Source organism: Scatophagus argus, chromosome 11, assembly GCF_020382885.2.
Source record: "Scatophagus argus isolate fScaArg1 chromosome 11, fScaArg1.pri, whole genome shotgun sequence".
Taxonomy (NCBI): Eukaryota; Metazoa; Chordata; class Actinopteri; family Scatophagidae; genus Scatophagus; species Scatophagus argus.
This window is the reverse complement of record NC_058503.1, coordinates 6,510,140-6,532,284: the sequence shown is the minus strand read 5'-3', so window position 1 is coordinate 6,532,284 and position 22,145 is coordinate 6,510,140. Positions and strand designations below refer to the sequence as shown.

The 22,145-nt window shown below is 40.4% G+C and overlaps 1 protein-coding gene across 4 annotated transcripts; it reads left to right on the top strand.

Moving 5' to 3' along the window:
- Positions 1 to 1,343: 1,343 nt before the first annotated feature.
- Positions 1,344 to 22,140, top strand: ppp2r3b (protein phosphatase 2, regulatory subunit B'', beta). 4 transcript variants are annotated; one of them, XM_046405106.1, is made up of 15 exons: positions 1,344 to 1,589; positions 2,081 to 2,477; positions 12,495 to 12,680; positions 13,077 to 13,180; positions 13,847 to 13,949; positions 15,297 to 15,371; positions 15,480 to 15,566; positions 16,078 to 16,234; positions 17,295 to 17,343; positions 17,427 to 17,516; positions 17,626 to 17,801; positions 19,070 to 19,188; positions 19,262 to 19,368; positions 20,107 to 20,148; positions 20,990 to 21,126. In XM_046405106.1, the coding sequence occupies exons 2-14, from the start codon at positions 2,124 to 2,126 to the stop codon at positions 20,123 to 20,125; spliced, it is 1,626 nt and encodes a 541-aa protein (XP_046261062.1). In that variant the 5' UTR covers positions 1,344 to 1,589; positions 2,081 to 2,123; the 3' UTR covers positions 20,126 to 20,148; positions 20,990 to 21,126. The 4 variants fall into 4 exon arrangements, with proteins under 4 accessions (XP_046261062.1, XP_046261063.1, XP_046261061.1 ...); XM_046405107.1 differs by lacking the exon at positions 20,990 to 21,126 and having other exon boundaries at positions 19,993 to 20,130; XM_046405105.1 differs by lacking the exon at positions 20,107 to 20,148 and having other exon boundaries at positions 1,345 to 1,589; positions 20,990 to 22,140.
- The last annotated feature ends 5 nt before the right edge of the window (positions 22,141 to 22,145 follow it).

Below are 22,145 nucleotides of genomic sequence, written 5' to 3'. Positions count from 1 at the left end.
GCCTGACCCTGCAGCCATGTAAGCCACTCAAGTGTGACCAAATGTATGTCTCTTCAACTCTTAAATACACATTAAATTAATATGGCAGGAGCCTGCTTTCTGGATTTTGTATGAGATGCAGAAAAGTCCCATCCTCCTAAAGACAATGCACTCCATTTTTTTGCTCCAGTGTTAAATATGGTGCTTGTTATTTAAACTGGCCTTTTTCTTGTTGTTATTGCTTGTTTTCAACACTGGGGATGCAGTAAGGGAGCCATAATGCCTGGGATCACTCCTCCCTACAGCAATCAATAAGGATGTCAAGCTCGACACGCACCAGATGCTCAGCCAAGATGCTTCGAGGAGCAAGGGTACGAGAAGAGAAAGTACAATGAAATTAGGCAGAAAAGTATTATTGTTACTTATCCAAACAGGGTCAGGAAAAAGTTCATAAGAGGCTAACACCCAGAACTAGTTTTCTATAAACGTGTATTGCAATAATGACCAATTCCACTTTGGACTGTGCACCACAAAAATTAAACAATCATAAATGAACCAAAAGTATGTAGATGGTAATCACAAATGTGATGAACACAGAATAAGAATACCCTTGTGTAAAACAAGGTAAATATGCATGTGTTTCCTCTTAAAATCAAAAATGCCCACGTGATACGCAGTGTTTGTGTAAGATTGGATGTTCCTCAGTATTGTGTTATGCTTGAGTATTATACTTGAGTAGAATGACCGTTTTCATTTTTCATACTTTTCACATCACCTCATGACATTTCAAGGAATATATTGTACCTTTTACTCAACTACATTTAATTAAAATACAAAGTTAAAACTTCACAGATCAAAATTTGACAGAGACACATATAAGCTTATAAAATATGACACATAGTTACAGATTAAATTGTTAAAGCGCTTAAAGTTTTAAAGTATATGAAGTCTCTTACAGTTAACTCTAATCTACCAGATACAACAATAAAATGCATGAAAGCGTCAATAATATTAATCCAATAATGTTTCCAGCGCTGAATTACAAGGAGCATTCTGCAGCAACATTTGTACTTTATTTTAAATACTTTAAAACACTTTGCTACTTACCTACTTTCACTTAAGGAACATTTCGGATACAGAACTTACAGTGTAGGCCTAATTTAAACCACAGTTTAGCTACTTCTACTCAACTAAACGCTCTCAACACTTCAGCTATTACTGGGTCTTAGTCCTGCAGGATAGAATCCAGCATAAGTAATGATGGAGTGAAGGAATCTGCCTGTAAACCACAGCAAGCACTGAAACGGACTCCAAACAGGTGGGTGGTGAGAGAACTTTTCTCTAGAGAAGGAATGGACGAAAGGTGGGATGAACCCTCACCCTGAGGAAGATCTCGCGTTAGCACTTTGTGGTTACCAGGGGAACGCGAGCTTGAGAAGTTACCGCTGTTTGAACAGTAATGCTGCTCTGTCTTTCCCCAGTGACCACCGGAGATAACGTTACAGCATTGATTCTCAGGTTAAAATACAGACATGCAACAGCTTCGGTCCGGGTGGAAGTAATGTAGAGTCATATCAACGCATTTGGCATCACCGTCCATTCACTCCAAGGTTGGTACCTTAGTTAGCCAGCTAATGTTAGCTTGCTAATGCTATAGTCGCTAACAAACTGTTGTTGCTGCTCCTAGTTTTTATTTTGCCAACTCTGTTGATTCTGGCTTCTGTTTCCTAAGTGCTCTAGCAGTCTTAAGTGACAAGAGCTAACTAAAGAGTGACTTTAAGCAACTATATTTCCCACAACCGAGTTAAAAATAACTAACGTTACCAGGGTCAATATGTGTTTACTACGTTCACGTTTGCCCGTGGGCCAAGTCATTGACGATTCGCGCTAAAATTCAATAACGTCAGTGAGTGGTTTGTACCCTTAGCAAGGACAGCTGACACCAAACTGCTGCAAATGTTATTTTCCATCAGCCACTGCATTTGAAATAACATGGATTACCCCTCGCTTGTGCAGTGGCGTCTTTTTCTTTCAGTTTGTGCTGAAAATACTGATCACAATCGTGTTTTGTTATATTAACGTTATTATTATTTCTATACAGGTACGTTTTTCAAAGAAGACAGTTAACGTTATTATCCTTCAAAATGCCATCACCACAAGTGCTCCAGCCTGTTCTTAAGATGAAGGTGGACGAGCTCTTTCTTCACTGGTTGAGTGATCCTGCAACTCAGTCATTACTAAAAGATTATCTTGACCTAATCAAAAGTGGACAACACCTTGATCTGAGTGGTGGGGATGCCCAAGACAAAAGGTCATTGACGTTCAATGAGAACAACAATGTGGCATCCCAAAAGAACCTGGCGGAGAAGAAGCCTGCTTCCCTCAATACTCCTTCCAGCCCTCCATCTACCAGCACCCTGCCCTCCGGCAGTAGCAGTAATCCCAGAATGACCGGACCCTATGGCAGAGTACAACGAAGGTCTATCAACACGAAGAAGGTAAATTATCTATTTAAACAGTAAACCAATAGACTGAACAACTTTCACACTGTTGTTGTCGGATTTCTGTAAGTATGTAAGCCCATTACTCATGGCCACCATTCATGACCCTCCTATACAAAGCATTATGAAACAGTTTTACAGGTCTGAGCAAGATTTAGAGTTTCTGCCACAAGGCAGGTTGCTATTAATAACATAAAAAAACAAGGTGTGTCATGCAGTTTCAGCCTGCTTCCAGGAGCCACCTGTCAGGTATCCTGTGACTTAAGGGTGTGTTACAAAATAATAATCTTGGTTTGACAGAAGGTATTTGCAGTAAAATCTAAGGTGAATGATATATCATTTCTTTGTAGTGTATGTTGAATATAATTGAAACCAAGCTCCAGGTCCACCACATAGATTTACATGTTTATATTGTGTTTTAGTTGACTGTATACTCCATTATCCACTTACTTGGTACACCTGTAAAATTTAATGCATGCCATTACTGGAATGAGTTCCATATTTTCTGAGTAGTTAGTAACTGCCTTCACAACAGGCACATTAACTTGCTTATTAACTTCTTAACCAAGAAGATGGGGTTTTGTTACACTCAGAGAAAGGAGGTGTCTTAACATGGCTGATTTATTTTTTTAGACACCGAGTTTGCTGAAAGCATTTCACATAAAAATGTCAATAAGTGTAAGTAAGTAATTCTATTTAGTTGTTAAATTTTCAGGATTCTGGTACTGAATAGAAGAATCGCTTTATTGGCAGTATATATATTTCTACATACACTCACTGAATTTGTCTTCTGCATTTAACCCATCCTTAGTTGAACACACATGCAACACCCAGCAAATTACATGCAGTGAAACACACAGGAGCAGTCTCAAGCGCCCGGGGAGCAAATTGGGGTTTAAGTGCCTTGCTCAAGGGCACACCCAGCTAATGGTTGTGAGGAGCATTTTTCCCCGTTAATCGCTCCACCGTCCAGTGGGGGAATCGAACCAGTGACCTTCCGATCACTTCCAGCCTCTAGGCCACAGCTACCACAAAATACATACAGCGTGTGTTGGCTCACTGTCACACTGATGTTGCTTTGTGGTACACTCAAATGGAGCCAATATTGGTATATTAACCTTTCCTATTTCTGTTATAAGAGGTAAAAATGTCTGTGAAAAAAGTCAAAAAATGTTGACATTGTAACCACCAAAGTGATTGTTGTATCAGCAGGAAATGGATTTACTGAATTTAGGGTTGATCTTTTTTACTTTTTCCTTCAGTTTGTAGAATTTCCATGCAATTATGCTGTCTGTCACTGGCCTTTTTACACTAATGCTATAAGTCCTCAAAGTTGTACATTTTTTATGTCCTACAGTCAATTTGTTTAATCTATCCAGATTGCTTTCATAGATTTCAATTTTTAGTTTTGTAAGTTCGGCCACAGTATATTGTCTGGGATATTTATTTTCCCAGGCTGGCCACAAGAGGCTGCTGAGTAGTCTACAGGATCAAAGCCTTTGAAGGGCTGTCCAATCTGGACTATCGTAGTGGAGCCTCCAAGTCTGTAGGAATATGTAGTGATTATTAGTCAAATACTTTCCAAATGTTGAGGCCTCACCCACGAATTAGCATGGTATGAGAGGTGGGAGTGTCTCAACATGGCCTATCCCTGGCACTCTGATCACTCCTTTCGCCCTGTGTGTTGCAGATCGTATTATACTGTGACTAGAGTCTCCAGAGGTAAATGGAATTTTTGCTTTGGGCTGCTTCGGTCAGAAGAAATGAAACAATGCAAAGCAGTTAAATGACTCATACTGTTCTTCATGTTTGTTCAAGGACTTCCCTTCTGTTATGAGAAATTGTGAACATATTGAGTGATGACAGTGAGAGAGCCAGACAGCTGGGAGCACGTGCTCTTAAAATCTCCGCCTTCTACATGTTGTTGACATGCTAAAGACGGGTATGAGGAGGCGTTCAAGTGGTCACTGCTGCAACATCTGTTCTGTCTCTGGCTGAAACACCAGGGCTTGAGAGCTAGACCTAATGTTACACTCAAATCAAGGCAATTGTGTGTTCAGGATTATGGTGAGGGTTTTTAATATTATTGTTGTGTTATGCACATAACTGTGTCGAGTCTACATGGAACTTCAACTAACCACCGACAAATTCAAATTAGACTTTTTGGTCTTCTTTGCACCAGAATACCTCTGTACACCAGAATGTATTTTACCAAGGCATTTTCTGACCTGATGAGACATGATTCAGTGGTGAGGAAGAGGAAAAGCCTCCCCAGTCTTCTTTGTGAGTTTCAGATTTTAGTATTTTTTACAACAGTGACAGTTCACCTTTTGATCTTACCCATTGCTTTCTGTCTCATCTGTTTAACATGAGCTCTTATGATGGAACAATGGGAGATAAAGCAGATGGATCAGAATTTTTTACTTTTCACAACCATGTCATGTCTTCCTCCCAGTGTCATTTAGCCCTCGATGCCACCCACCCACCCCAGATTAATATAAAGCAACTGCTGGACAGTTTGTGTATTATGCTGTGATGTGTTATGGCATGTGACCACACAATGTCACTCAATATTAAAGGGACCATGAAGTTCTATAAAGTAATACTTCTATTTTAAGAAAACAAAATGAATTCCCACATACAGATACATTCTTTAAAGGATTACTCAGAAATTCAATTTATGCCCCGCCGATGCACCCTGGAACAGCTGCTCTGACTTTGACATCAGACACTGATATAGATAGCCTTGGTTCCCTTCTGTTGGCATTAGATACCCAGAACTTTGCCAGTGAGATGAGGTGTGGCGGCACATTCATCCTGTGTAATTTGCTCTGAAACAGCTTCTATGAGATGCTGCTCATTGTACGACTATGTGGTTGTAGATCTTTTATTTAAACTATATAGGGTAACTTTCAGATTGCCAGTCCCCATGATGGCTTGGATTTCATTTCTGCCACCATTTTCCTCCGTCTTATCAGTGCAATAGGTCACACACACATAAAAAAATAGTTTAAGTGATATAGAACAGTGGAAGGAAATTTACTTTGAGGGTTTTCTTTTTCTTCTCTTCTCAGCAACTGCATTTAGGATCATAGGTTATTTCTCATGATGTATTTTTATAACATGCTTGGTTGGACTCAGCAACATTGAAGCTATTTGAAGAAAGGGTCTAGGGTCACGTTATCAGTTGCCTGACCTGTCAGAGAGAACCAGGTGCTAAAGTGTTTCCCGCAAGTCCTTTTATTTTAGAGTCTTGGTGACTTGTGAGTGTAAAGTGAGCGAGAGCAAACTTTGGGTTTTGTCTAAGACTCAGCTGGTCTGGGTGAGGGATCGAGCAGAATATTTTTTTCAAAGCCAATATGATACTGATTATCAGTAATCAAGGAGACTGATAACAGAACTTGAAACTTATATACAATTGCAGTTAAAAATGTAACCTCAGTGTCAAAATTTAGAGTAGCTAGTGACAGAATGTAATTAAGTACAGTTTTGAGATACTTGCACTTGAGTATTTCAATTTTCTGCTACATTACACTTTTACTCTATTTTGACTTTAGTTACTAGTTACTTTGCAGATTAATAATGTACAGTGACGTGTAACTAATTAAATAATGTTGTGGGACAATGAGTGAGATCAGAGTGGTGACTACAGACAGAGAGATGATGCTGCATCAGACAGGAAGTAGTGCATTTTATTTTATCTGCAATCAGACAAAACCAATAATCATAAAAAATGCTGAATATTGAATTGATAAATGACCAAGCTAATTATAGAGCCTGTCTGTAGACTTATGTGAAATAGCACAATGAAATATGAGACGTCTGTCAGCCTATGCATTATGTATGTCTCGAGCATGATCGCACCTTCTTCATTTATCAAATTTGAGCCAAAATCCAGTTTTGTTTCTTTTGACCTTTTGAACCTTTTTTGCCTGAAACCTGTTGATTCTGCATCTTCATTCCGAAAAGCACTTGATTGAATTTAGTAAATATGTCTTCTAAACACAAATACAGCTGTTTGACTATACAGCCACATTTCTCACAGTAGTGTTTCTCACAGGGGAGTTTTTCCTTGCTACTGTCTGCTTTCTCGGGGGTTCAGGCTCTGGGTCTCTGGAAAGCATCTAGAGACAGTTTTGATTGTATAAGGTGCTATATAAATAAATTGAAATTGAAACTGAATTGAAATAGTGAAAACCCTGAAAAATAGAGGTAATGCCATTTTTGATGTCTCTTCTCCAGGAAAACAAAATTACAGTGTTAAATATCATCTCAGCAAACTTATATATTAAAACCAAATAAAATACAGAAAAAAAAACTTTCAGCGTTTACCCTGTAGTTGCTGTAATACTGTTGTGTAAATGTAGACATTATGTACTGTAGCTCATTATCTGCTGCATCTTGCTTTAATGTCCTGACTCTTTGCTCCGCTTGTGGTGACATGGACACTGCATAGATCAACAGACCTCCATGATAACCATTTTAGACTCTGCATTTGCGTTATTACTCTTATGCAAGCTAGCTGATCTGCTCACATCATGTTCTACTTGTTGGCCTTCCCTGAGCCCACCATGTTGTCAGTCAATGAGACCTATTTTTGGCCCATGTTCACATGTATCCTAAATCCCTGCCTCAGACATGTGGTTGTGGTGGACTGAGCTAGAGATTTTTGGTTTTCACAGCAGCATCGTTTGTGTACCCATGCTGTGAACCAGTTGTGGCTCTCCATTCCACTGTTATGAAATGGCCTGATTCACCTCTGTGTGGATTCACTGTGATACATGACACTGGTTCTGTGGCTCTTAGTAATATAGATACTAAAGCCAGCTGAACATAATAATTGTGGGACACCATGTATGCTTGTATTGATGGAAGCCCTTTGGGGATTTTTGATCACTTTTGCCCCACCCTTCTGCACTCTATCTCTCTCTGCTTTGTTTGCCTGTCAGCCCTGCATGTTGTCTCTTGAATATCACAGTTTTAGAGTGACAGTGAATGGATGCCATTTTGATTGAAGCTCAACTAAAATTCAACCCCATGATCTTGTGAGTCTGACTGCTGGGACTTCTAACATCTAGACCTGCCAATAGTTCCTAGTTCTAGACAGTGTGTTTCATAATCTCGTCTGTTACATAATGAAGTGAACCTGACTGGACACATGATTCTGTACAGATCAGATTTAGCAGTTTACAGATTAGACATATTGTGGGATCAGTCTGTGTTCTGTTTGTCACAGTGACCCATTAGAGTGTGGACATACTACTTTAGCAGCCTGTCTGACTGATAGTTGCCTAAGAGGGTGATGTTGTATGGACAACCTGCCTGCAATGGCCCTAGGATGATTTAGTTAGTGATATTGCTTGCTGGAGCTTGTCCAGGCTGGTTCTTTTAAAGGCACACATTTCATAAAATCCTGTAGCAAACTTACATTCAGAACCTGTGTGTGTTTTTGAATCTGTTGTTTACACCGTGTGAGAATGGATTTTAAAACACTAACGGGGATGTCGCCTCATATGTAAAGTAACACACCATTATCCTTGCTGCTTTGTGATACCTCTGTTCATGAAACACATTTCAGATTTTGTTTACTCGAACACAACAACGGACAGAACAGTAAACCACGTGAGCTGACAGTTTTATCTGATCTACCAGGTTTTATACTGGCCTTTGTGCTTTCCTTTCCATATTTGGTTTGAATTGATCATCATGAACCAAAAGCAGCCACTGTCAAACGGCGTAATGCAAACAGCTTATCAAGCATGTGCAGTGTCCTGTATGGGGGATAACAGGAAGTGGGTTTGAGCAGAAAACACTGGAAAACTGTGTTCTTTGTGACCTTGTCATCTAAAAATACTGTGAGTGTGCTTTTGCTTTCTGTGTGAAATAACAATAACATGCTCAAATATAGAATTTTTTTACATAGTCTACTTGTGTGGACACCTCTGTACCATTTTTGTTTAATTAACATTTACATTACTAGTCTTATAGGGTTTTCCCTGTGTACAGTTAGTGCAGAGAAGGCAACCCCAGAGCTGTTAGATCAACATACTCATGGAGAATTGATGTAATTGCCATCACTCCTGGACAGCAGCAACCGGATGTGGATGTTTGTTTGAGGTCTAAAGATACATGCTTGTTTCTCCAGATCTAGTTTCTTGGATTGCCCAAACAGCGTTTGCTGATGCTTTTAATAGGCGCAGACTGGTTCGGTCATCATTCTTTGTATTTGACATTTCCCCCCTCCCCTCTATTGCCCATCAACTATAATAAGCCATGGAATGGCTGGCAGCCCAAGCTTGCAAAGGGAAGGCAAAACAAAGACCACTATAAGATTGAATGCAGAAGTGTTGATTCTATGAACATTATGTCTTACTGTTGTGTGCATGTCATCTGATGATTTGATGTACACTCTTGTTATCAGTTATTAAGTCGTCATACCTTGGTTGTTTTCTTCATTTGCCAGTGTCTCATTTGGTTTATTTTGTCTTCTGTCTTGTCTGTTCTTGTGATTATAGATTCAGTAACAGATGTACCCAGATTAAGCAGACTTAATATGTGTCTTTCATTAAATTGATTTTATTTTGAATTTTCACATTACTGTCTCTATGTACTGTCCAAAGGATTGGTTGCATGGCTCAGAGAACAAGCAAAGTTTCTCTGAAGAATTTGGTAGTGTGGGAGCTTTTCAGAAAGGCGGCCAGTCAACAACACTAGCGAGTCATCATGATATTGAGGTGCATCCCTCATTTGGCTTCTGTGGCTGCTGCAAGCTGCAACAACAGGTCTGTCTCTTTACATAACCTTTCATGAGCACTGAGGAATGCAAACTGGAAAGGGCAGATCCAGTGCACACACCCCTCCCATCCCACACATACACTAAGTGACTCCCACACACATACACCCCGTCACTTCTTATCTCCCCAGCAGCTTTGAGGCAAGGGCTCCCTGACCCTGTGCAAAGTGTGTATGTGTGTGCATGTATGTGCATGTTATGTAGAGACTGGGACAGAACAGCAGGCAGAGCTGAGATTGTGCGACCAGATCTGGAATAGGGGAGAGAGTCACAGCAGCAGCTGCTCCCTTGCATTAAGAGGCTCTCACTCTGACAGAGGACAATTGCAGGGACACAGACAGAGAGGACTTCAACTGCTGCCACTGCCTTTTGCTTACAGTGCTGACTGGTACTGAGCGATTTGTCCAGTCAAGAGGATAACACCGGATTGAGTGCTGTGTTAGTGTATATGTGTTCCCTGTCCTTTCTGGAGCAAGGATGAGGATGAGGGAGCTGTCTCTGCGTCAGGACCCTGACTTGAGGAAGGAGTTGGCTCTGCTGGCGCGTGGCTGTGACTTTGTTCTGCCCTCTCGGTTCAAGAAGAGGCTCAGAGCCTTCCAACAAGGACAGGCAGGTGTTTTGTATGTGTGTGCCCTATACCACACTGGCTTAGCTGGCCTGTCAGGTGACAGGCAGGACTATTGATGAGGACGAGTATTTGTGGGCTTCATATCTTGGTATTCAGATTGCATTGGTGTAAATCCACATAACAGGCCAGCGTTAAACTACAGTAATTGTACCTGTTCAGTTATTCTTCCACAAAGTAGACCTATATATTTTGTTGAAGCCTGTTGCATTTTGGGCAGGTGATAACTAATGAGAAGTTACATCACTGTCTCTAGACATATTTGCAACTTTGATCAAATAGCTTACACTCAGTACTGTGCCATGTGAAATGCAATTGTTGTGCAATCCTAACCCCTTGTGTTAGTGAGTAGCTTTTGCAGGTTTTTTGTTCATTTGAACAGAGAAACGTAAGATGTGAGCCTCAGGTATTGGATGACGTTTCATCTTGTGTGGTATATTGTGCTTTGCCACTTTACTACCCTCTGTCAGACCACATCATTGTGAATGTGCAAAATGTCATGAGGCTTAGTGGTTGTGTTCAAGAGCTCTGCTAGCAGTTAGCATGAAGCAAGGGGGAGGTGGGGGGCGCGGGGGGACGGCGACAGTGTGAGGCAGGGCAACAGGAGATGTTTATGTCCTTTTATAGCAATGGCTGACACCATAGCACAGGAGAGAGAAGAGCAGAGGATCAGCAGCATTTATCATTTATCAGGTTATAATGAGCAGATTACCACTGACAGAATACAACCAAACCCTTAAACACACAGATGTTGACACAGCTTGATATAAACCTCTCATGTTCCCTAGAATTTTAAGGTTTTCATTAATGTTTTGTCAAGTTGTATTGTTATCAACGGGATGGTTACATGTAGACTTTGTCAAATGTAACAAGAAATGAGAACAATAGGTAGAAGGGTTTGACCCAAAACAAACAAGATGGTATTTTTAGATCCTGGCTAAAGACTGTGTGGGTCTGTTTACGTGGTTATCACAGGCCACAGAGATTTATCCAGTTAGCAAATTCCTGAGTCGTGTAAATAGTCTTTGGGTATGAGATGAAGATAGAAAGTGAAGCATGCTCTGTTCAAGCTGTTTTTAGTAACTGGCTAATATGTGCAACATTACACATTTGGATCCTAATGCGTTTGAGCTTTTTATGTGTAGGGCCATGAAAATATCTTCAGTGATTCATGACTTCTACAGCATGTTCCCCAGTATCCACTGGAAGTTCTATTAATGAATATGATCTCCTCACAGTGTTTTAGCTGTGCATACTGGTTTGGGATCTTTTGAAACAATACATAAAGATGTGAGCCCAACGTTGCATGAAATCGTTGTTATTAAACATAAAAAAATAATACACAGTTTTCTGTCTTTTCTTAGTAGCATATGTTCTCAAAGCTCTCAAACACCAAGCTATAATTTTTGAGTCTTAGGCAGATGTAGTTAAAATGAGACAGAGACACAGAAATGTCCAAAATCTTACATGCTGGAAGGTTTCCATTTCGATGAGAAGTGTAGTTCTTTTGAATTACATATATTGGAGTTTGTTAGTGGAATAGAATTGGTCAGGTTCAGACATTTGATTTCAGGCTCAGCCTTATGTTCAGTTATGATTCTAACAGATCCTAAACTTCTGCTGTACTTCAACAGTTCAAACCTACCACCACCATGCGCCAGCCCTCCCGCTGTTTCCAGTGCTGTCAGTGACAACTGCTGTTTGCCTATAATCAGGTTCACTGTGTAGATCTAGCTAAGATTGCTTGCTCGATCTTACTTTTAAAGGGAACACGTATTTATGCATTATAAGACCGCAGTTGCCTAGACTTGTACATGGGCTGTCCAACAGAAAAAAATATTTTTTTTTTAATAAATGGGCCATTTCAACAACATGCCATCAGCAGGTATATGCCACAGCAGAAAAAGCACAAATGTAATTAGTAACATTAATGATGTCAGTATAACATTCAAATATAGTTACAAGGTCATTTCGCTCTAAGATCTGAAAATGTCTGCTGTGAAAATCCAATTTATGGCCTTTTTAATATATTATGGATTCAGTCAATAGTATTGTCTCTCTCCATATAAATGCAGTGATTAAGAGAGGATGTGGTTTAATCTTGTCCTTATTGAAGATCCAATCAATATTTGAGCATTTAATTAACAAATATATGAACAGCTATAAATGAAATCAAATCTAATCTAATCTTTCCAAACATTACTGTTGAACAGCGTTAAACGTCAACAAGTCAAATCTTGTGGTTGTCTTGTGTTTACCATCTCACATTGTTTAAAGCTACCATTTTGTTTATAATTAGTTCACAGGTCACAATCATCAAAATATTTTGGTGAATATTATTGTGATGCCACAGATGCCATCCTGTTTTATAGCCCTTATATTCTTGACTCTTTCAAACATCATTTGCTAAACAGTTGACTTGACAATGAGTGAAAATTGTTGACCATTGCATGTGTTTCAGCAGCAAACTGATTGTCGAAGCATTCTGTGCATGTCAGTGTCAGTTGACAGGTCTTCATTTTAATTTGCTTGAGCTGTGAGGTGTTAGCGTTTGCTAGCATCAGTGGCTAACTGTTTATTTCTGTGTTTATCTCAGGCCCAGGTGAGGACAGAGGAACCCGTCACCACAGCGCTGAGTGAAAGCATTCCAAAGTTTCACTTCCCACAGGGCCGGCCCCAAGCCAACCTCAACATAGACAGCCTCATTTCCAAAATTGAGAAAATATTTTCCCAATTCCCAAATGAAAGGGCTACCATTGAAGAAATGGGGCAGGTCGCCAAGGTGAGAATGTGATTTGTAGCATGGAGAGTCAGCTGCCACCAAGCAAATTATTTTCATTGGTGCCATTTCGCTCCTGACTTTTACGAATATTTGCTGATTTTAACCCTCTCCTAAAATATTATCTGTTTCTGTGAGGAATGTGAAAAATGACCTTAGGGGAACCTGAGTGAAGAGAGAAATGACAGCTCGGTTTCCTCGGGGAAGTGTTAAAGTGATGCAATACTGAACCCAATAGTGTCATGTGTTGTTCTGTCATTCATTCTTTTCGGCATTAAAGATCACATCTGTATCTAGGAAGTTTTAAGAGCTTATTCAAATTTTTTTGACATCTCTTTACTTTATATCCACACCTCACACTGCCCGATCTCTTCTTCTTCTTTGTCGTCGTCTTCCTAGGCCTGTGAGTGTCCTCTTTACTGGAAAATGCCATTGTTCTGTTCGGCTGGAGGCGACAGGACCGGCTTCGTGTCTGTTCACAAGTTCGTGGCTATGTGGAGAAAGTAAGACAATGGCTCCTCTTATTCTCACTGGACCACTGGTACACTCACAGTCAAATAGCCCATACAGTCTCTTCAGAACAATAATGACAGTTTGCTGAGATTACAGATGCTGCATGCAGCTCTCTACTATCGTGACATTTTCCTTTTCATTTCTAAACAAAAATCATTGATCACAAAGGCCTTGCAAATGCCCACAAGAGAACAGTTTCTGTACATGTACAGTATTTGAACGAAAACATCCATTCGGTGTCTTTCTATGTGGAATTGAAAGGAATACTATTGGGCTTTTGTAATGCCGGCTGTGCTCTTAGCTGTGTGTTGAATGCTGTTGTATGCAATAGGCATGCTCTTGTATTAATGCCTGAGCCTCTAGAGGAATGGACAGACCTGACCTTTGACTTAAGCTCATGACTGAATCACTCTTGATGAGAGGCCACAGCAGACACTTGCATTATTTCACTGTTGCTACCATAACACTCAAAACTTATAATCACCAAGCAGCGATTCAGAATCCTAATTTCAGAATGTATTAAAGCCACACTTGCACTTTTGAGGGGAACAGTTTCAAACTTGTGCTCTTGAAAGAATGATAAAAAGGATAGGGAGAACATAAGAGCAAAACAGGGAGTAACCTTGCAACCATCTGTTCTCTCTTTTCTTCTCCAGAACTCTGCAGACCTGTCACGATGACGCCTCTAAATTTGTGCACCTCTTGGCCAAGCCTGGCTGTAATTACCTGGAACAAGACGACTTTATTCCATTCCTGCAGGTACTGGCTGCAGCACACCCAGGGAGAGGGCTGGACTTGGCAATGCGGGGTGGCAAAATTGCGTTGGCTTTGGTGGTGCGAACTGGACTTAATTTTTGGACTGCCCTGCTGAGGCAGTGCTTTTTCATGTGGCGGAGGACTAATTCAGGGATGTTACTGTAAACTGGTAATATAGTGGAGGAGAGTTTATTGAAGGGAGTTTCCACTGGCGTAGGACTCAAGCTCAGCACATTATACACTTTATACACACTCATCACTGAACCAAGATGATCATAGAAAACATGGAAACAGATTTCATAGTCTAATTGAGTGTTCGGTCAGTCTTACCATGTGGACCTGCTGTGTTGGCTTTTTGTATTCTCATACTCCCTGACAAGCTGTTGGTGCTCCACACTACCCCGCCCTACACCTGATTCATTTTCATGCTGGCAGGAGCAACTGGGTTATACTGAACACCCGTTAGCATACCAGCAGAGATGCCTTGTGGCACACGCCGTTTAATTTGTATGGTCCCGCTCAGTGAATCGCCTTTGACTGTTTTGATGAATGAAAGGTGGATTGCAGTGGAGTAGATTTGACTGTCCCCGCCTGTTTCCTGTGCCCAATGATTTATGTGTTTCTCTATGATTTAATTTCTCACAGTAAGAGTCAAAGAGGCATGACGGCTGCCCTGAAATAAGGCCTTTTAATTTCATTGCCGCCTTCGCATTTATGTCAACAATTCTTTTCCTCAGCAGAAGGCAAGAGGGGTAGAATAAAGAAAAAGCATGAGGGAGTTTCATGGCAAGAATATAGCTGCAATTCATTCGAAATGTAACGCACCCTCTGTGACTTTCTGGCACGAGGAGGGAGAGGTTAAGCAGTCACTAGCAAACGCCTCTTTCTCTGACCTTCTCGCCACATTGCTGTCAAATCTGAAAGGCTTAAGCTCATCCAAAAACCGGTTGACCCGGTGTTTTCTGACTTCAAAGAAGGATTTGAATTTGATGGCCTCTCCCAACAAGGCCTGGGGCCTTTTCTTTACATAGCATAATTTATAAAGCATATGGTGTGACAGAGTGATGTAGACAGACACTGACAGAACTTCTGATGTTTGAATAAGTAGGCATTTCTGTCTTAACGTCACCTGCTTTGTCTATCAAAAAAGAAAGACGTGGTTTGCCATTAAATTCATCCCTTGACAGTAACAGCAGAATTGAACTCAACATATGTATTTGTGGTTGTAGCAGGCAGTGTGATGCAGTTGTTCTTTTACATTTGTGCTTGATATTTTTGTGGGTTTTGTCATGGAAATGAGGCAGACATGCAGGAGAAACAAACTGAGCAAACTGGACTTTATGTTTTCAGGATGTGGTGAACTCACACGCAGGCCTGGCCTTCCTCAAGGAGGCACCGGATTTCCACTCACGATACATCACCACGGTATACTACCATAACACAAGTAACAGTGCATTACTACTGCAGCATTGCATGTAGTACACTAAAATGACGCTGTATTATTTTCATCATGCAATGTCAACTGTTTTTCAGGTTATTCAGAGGATATTCTACAATGTGAATCGGTCATGGACTGGAAAAATAACATGTTCTGAGCTCAGAAAGAGTAACTTTCTTCAGGTATATGATTCTTCAATTACAATTCTGATTTTTTTTTTGTTTGTTTTCCCTTTCAGTTTTATGTTACAAAGGTTCTTGAACGTCTGAAGGATCAAATATTTTAAACACACCAGACTTGAAAAGTCATTGAATTAAATAGCAGAGTTGCAGGTTTTAATAGAAATCTTGAGTCTTAATGCTGAACATAATTTAATACTTACACGTATCCATTTTATATCAACTCATTTTTGTAGTTTTGGCCATCATTTCAATTTATTACAATAACATTGTTAAGTTAAGTGAACTATACTACTTTAACTGGAGGAAGAGCGAGCAAAAGCACCCGTAACTTTGATTAACTCCTCACCACACTACACCAAGTACGGTAAGTGGACAGGGAAGTTAGTCTGTAAATTATATTTGATGTTTGCAAAAGGCAGTTAATATTAAGGCTAATATTAACGGTATGTAAATAATTCATTGAAAGAAAAAATGAAATTAAAAGTTTAAGTGTAACATTATTCTGTCCCAGAATGTGGCACTGCTGGAGCAGGAGGAGGACGTGAACCAGCTGACGGACTTCTTCTCCTATGAACATTTCTATGTGATCTACTGCAAGTTCTGGGAGCTGGATACAGACCATGACCTCTACATAGACCAGAAGGACCTAGCACAGCACAATGACCAAGGTGCACAAGCACTCCTCAGTGTCTCCAGTTCAGAATAGAATCCATCCATCCATCCATTTTCTATACGGCTTATCCGTCAGGGTCGCGGGGGAGCTGGAGCCTATCCCAGCTGACTACGGGCGAGAGGCGGGGTACACCCTGGACTGGTCGCCAGTCAATCGCAGGGCCAACACACAAAGACAGACAACCACACACTCTCACACTCACACCTAGGGGCAATTTAGAATAGCCAATTAACCTAATGTGCATGTTTTTGGTATTGTGGGAGGAAGCCGGAGAACCCGGAGAAAACCCACGCAGGCACAGGGAGAACATGCAAACACCACATAGAAGGGCCCAGACCGGGATTTGAACCTGGAACCCTCTTGCTATGAGGCGACAGTGCTAATCACTGCACCACCGTGCCGCCCTCAGAATAGAATCAACCTTTGAAATTATTTTGAAATATGTTTGTTGTATCTGGATAAATTGTATATCCTAGAATCACATGCACAGTTCAAACGGCAAATACATGTGCTGACACCCTCAGAACACAAGAGATACACAACCTTTCCACCTTACTGTCATTTGTTGGCACTGTCAGTAGACTGAAACTACATGTAACAATAAAAGCATTTGTAAATGTTATTTGGCCCAGGATTACTGCTCTCTCTCTCACACACACACACACACACGCACACTTGCTCAGGAAAAGGACTTGTCTTTGACGATTCCTCCCCCACACACTCGGCACCACATGTTCTTGGTTGATGGTCTGTGAGTGAGGCAGGGGAAATGAGACACAAGATCAATAAGAGAACAGCAAATACACTCTGCTGAAATGACGCCATGTCTGGAACAATTTCTACAGCTATATGGTCAAAATGATGACCAGAGGATTTATAGCATTGTCAAGATAAAAAAAGAGCTACACTGGCCAGTCTGGATTTACAGTCTGTGTGAATGGATTACATGTGTTGTGAAGAAGTTGAACATTAACTGAGAAAACTGTTGCATAAAAGAAAACCTTTTTTTAACAGTATGGATTGTAAGTAATCTCTATGCTGTCTTTTTTTTCCAGCCATATCCCATAAGATGATTGAGAGAATATTCTCAGGAACAGTAACAAGGTAAGTAACAATGTAATAAAGTTTAAGGGATGCTTATCATACCGTTCCTTCTTTCATTGTGATTGTGTGGTTTATTCCTCCAGAGACAGACGGGTATATAAGGAAGGACGGCTGAGTTATGCTGATTTTGTCTGGTTCCTTATCTCTGAGGAGGACAAGAAGACAGACACTAGGTATAAAGACTCACAGCCAAATTCCTTGCATCTTGTGTTTCTTTACAACCTTTATGTCTTCTCTCACATGCACCCCTGCTCATTACTCCTTCCCTTTACCTGTGTCCAGTATAGAGTACTGGTTCCGCTGTATGGACGTCGATGGGGACGGGGTGCTCAGCATGTACGAGCTGGAGTATTTCTATGAGGAGCAATGTCAGAAGCTGGAGACCATGGCTATTGAGCCCCTTCCCTTCGAGGACTGCCTCTGCCAAATGCTTGACCTTGTCAAGCCCGAGGTTGAAGGTCAGATTCATTTTACATATAGACGCATTCTCAGAAGCTCACCCACCAGAGTCTGACAGGTTCCATCTTTTAAACAGTGACAGTCGCAGGCACACGAACACACTTTCGGGCTAGGGCATTGATCGTTGGCAGAGGGTGCAGTTGCAGATGAGACTGATCTGTTGGTGTCAGCTACACCACTCAACAATTTCCCCACAGTACTTAGCTTTGCCACTGTGCCAGTTTGAAGACACTAGTCCATGGTGAGGGCATGCATGTTTAGTGCTGATAGCCTCAGTAAGTATGTGACCCTTCGACCTGGTGGTATGCTGTACGAGTGGAGCTGTGGAATATAACATGTAATATGAGACGAAACAACTTCTCAACTTAGTATGTAGCAGATGTTTCCCTCCACAGTTATGCTTCTTCCCAGCAGCACAAATTTTACAACTTTAACAGATTTAAAAGTCTGTTAAACTTGATGCTAAAATGTGATATTCTTAGGATTTTTCATTTCTGTTGTTCAGGCATATGAGCTTTATGTAACACGCAGATGAAATGAGTGATGGAGTTTCCAAAAACAGTCCATGGAGAATTTCTAAAATGCCAGTGTCAAGGAATGCAACACCTTATTCTCTCGTCTCTCTTTTCTGCTCTTTCAAAAGCAGAAAGGAAAACTTCACTGCTACAAAGTATGTAAAGTGGAAAAAAAATCCCATCACTCCATTTCAGAGATCGCCTGAATTATATTATAACATATATATATATATACTGTATAATGAATATTTTATAAGCAATTGAATTAGAAGCTTTGGCTGTCAACATCAGTATAATGTTTAAAATGAGCCTTTCAACTGAGACACAGATTTGAAATGGTTAGATGAAACTGATTGACATTTGCTGGTTCAACTTCCAGAATATTAAGAACTTGACACTGGGATCTGATAACTTGCCACAGAGACAGTCTTTTACACTTTAGAGACTTCATAACTCAATTAATTAAAAAAAAAATAAATTACAGATTAATAAATAATAAAAGCGTAACAATAAAGCAAAGAAATACTGTGGGTTAGTTGTACTTTGTTCAGTAAAGGCTAGTGAGTTTGGGAGAGTGTTTGCCCTTAAAGCTCAACCTTTACTTAATCAGCAAAGTCTCAGGCTAATTAGACTAGACTGAATGGCAAAGTCAGGCTAAAAACAGTTAAATAATACCCATTCCTCAAATTATCTGTCACTGGGTACATTTATGTTTGAGAAACTGTCTAAGGTGCCCATTATATCCTGTCCAGGTAAGATCACTCTGCGGGATCTTAAAAGGTGCAAGTTGTCCCACATCTTCTTCGACACTTTCTTCAATATTGAGAAGTACTTGGACCACGAGCAGAAGGACCCTTTCTCTGTAATAAGGGTAAGGCAAAACTGATGTGATTGTCTTGTTTTTGCCATCAGAGGACGAGTGGCTCACGTAACTTGTTTTCCAGGAGGCGGAGACCGATGGCCAGGAGGTCTCAGACTGGGAGAAATATGCCGCAGAGGAGTACGACATCCTAGTGGCTGAGGAGGCGGCCAACGACCAGTGCAATGATGTGTAAGTCCAACTTGACACATGGGTCTGTTAGATGTGACTGAAGTGTCAAACTGCTCAAAGTCACCTTCGTCTGAAAACTTCTGACCTACACAAGTAAACGATAAAAGTAGAAATCCTTAACTGTCAGTTGCAACTTTAAGAAAAAGAAAAGGAAATTTTTTTCCCCAAGATTACAGTTACATATGTGCTTGCAGAATAACACATCACTGAGTAACATGTAAGGATTTTTTAAAAGAATGATCAATATAACAGATAAAACGTTAAATCGTGTCTCCACCAACCATTAAAGCTTTTTCCTTTTAGTTTGCCACATGATTAATGTATCCTATTCTTCAGTTACAGAAAAGTACTTTTTCCTAGCCCTGATTATTGTGTAAGCTATTGTTAACTTCAAATATAAATCATGGTTATGAGTGCTGTATTATCAAAATCGTATGATTACCAAATGAATAGACAATTTTGAGCAGATTTTTTTCGACATGTCATGGCAGGGAAAATACAGGTTGTGCAGTCAGACATAGTTTAGTGCAAAGTTCATGTACTCATGTAGTTAACAACACTAAGACCATTTTTGAAGTAGTTGTAAGATCAGCTACAGGTAAGTCAGACTATTTTCTGTCTTAGCTGTACGTAGCAGACTGACAGGCCTTGATGTCTCCTTGCTAAGACTGGGCATTAAGTGACAATGAGGCAGTGACAGATGAGGCTGTTGACAGGTATGTTGTGTGGCGGTTTTAGGAACACCACAGACTTCTAAAGACAGTCTTCTAACCAGAGCAGGTAAGACACTCAGGGTACAGCACAGACAAAGTGTTCTCCTCCTCCTCCTCCCCCTACTCCTCCCCTCTGCGTGAGTCCTAAACCCACTCTTAGCTACTACCCTCACCCCACCAGTCTGAATGTACTGTTGACAACCCATATTGTTTTGTCAGATGGCACAGTATCATATGTGGGTAGCTATGCATTAGAGCTGGGAGTCTGTTTTTGTACCGACAGTTCCTGTTGTTTTTTTCCTTTCTCTTCCAAAAAAAAAAAAAGTGCGCTCCTGCACAGTCTCTGTCCATGTCTTCGTGTGTTTCTCCTTCGTCCTTTCCAGTCACTCTGGTTTCTTGGAAGTCTTCTGTCTGTTTAAAGGAATACTTTGCCATTTTGGGGACAACCCTTAATTGCTTTCTTGTCAAGAGTTAAATGAAAAGATCTTTTACCACTCTCACACTTGTACAACAAATATGTGCCTGAAAATTTCTTAGCCGGGTGCAGTAACTGCTGTCATGTTACCAGGCAACCAGTGGTGACTTGTTTTTACATTTTGGTTTTTGTAAACAAGATTTACATGTACAATCAGTGAGCTTTAGAGGTGCTTGTCTCGTGTTACCTTTGGACAAAACCTGGCTAGCTATTCATCCTCATTTCCAGTCTTTGTGCTAAGCTAAGATAACCAACCAGCTTCTGGTGGTAGTTTCATATTTACTGTACAAATATTAAAGTTGTATTCTCTAAATCTCAGACAGAAAGCAAATAAGCAAATTTCCCAAATATTTTTTTAATTACCCTTTTTTCCCTTCTTTTCTTACCGAATGACACGTTTCTGAGTGATATTATTCTCCATGTGTCTGTTTAGGTATGAAAACCCTTTGAGTCCTTTAGGGCAGCACATCTCCAGTGAGCTGGGTCTGACCAAGAGACACTTCTTTGAGATCCCCAGTCCACACTGCAACCTGGACCTGGATGAATACGAATATGAAGATGACTTTGAATGATCCTCCATCCTGCAGTGTGTTCTCACAAGCCTGCTGAGCGCTGAGCGCTCCCAGACACAGAGCTCAACCAGCGGTGTTAGTCGATGAATCACATCAGGTCAAAGATTTGTGGGCTCAGACCCGGTTGCCACCCTGTGTAACAGGACACACTTCAATAAACTGTGAGTGAACGCAAAACCAGAAGACACAGTCAGAGCACTGGCAGGGTCAGATGTGCTGGAGAAATGGACACAGTATGACACACTTGACTAACAGGAAATGTGAAGTGATGTGAGCAGAAAGTTGTTCTCCACAACACTGTGTTCTACAAGATGTTTGAATATTTTCACCTGTCACCACAGCTGGCTCCCTTATGTCACAAGCATTTTTAGACGTTTGCTCCATGCCATTTCTTGACAAAGTAAATGTTTTGCATGCAATGCTTAGTACAAATAATGTTTTGGGCGATTGCTATTTCAGTAAACAGTAAACATCAGTAAATCAGTTTTTATACACTGAAGCTACCTGGAGTGTTAGACAGAACCCATGTTGATTAGATTCAGGTTTTGAAGTAATTATTGTCTGAAGTCATTGGCTAATGTTACATTCCTGTGATCTTCACTGAAGGTTTTCTGTAAGAGTGTACATTCATAAATCGTTGTTTGTTGAAATGAGAAGTTACTGTAAATGCCAAACAAGCCACCATTGAGCCTGCTGTACACACACAAACACACATTTCAGACTGCCATACACAGCGTATATTGTACAGGTATGCATTCATTATGATGTAGATTTAATCTATGTGTGAGATGGGCTTATAAATTATTAGAGATGAATTTATAAATAACTGTAAATATTTATTTGGTGTTTGCTGTGCTGTAAATGATTTGGGCAAGCGTTTTAGACAAATTCTTTTTTCTATGTTATAAAGTACCTAATTTGAATGTACCGTGACAGAACAAAAGGAACCAATTTTAAAATGTTTTGCTTTTCTTTAAATTAATAATAAAGCTTTGTTTAAGGGACGAATTAAGAAAA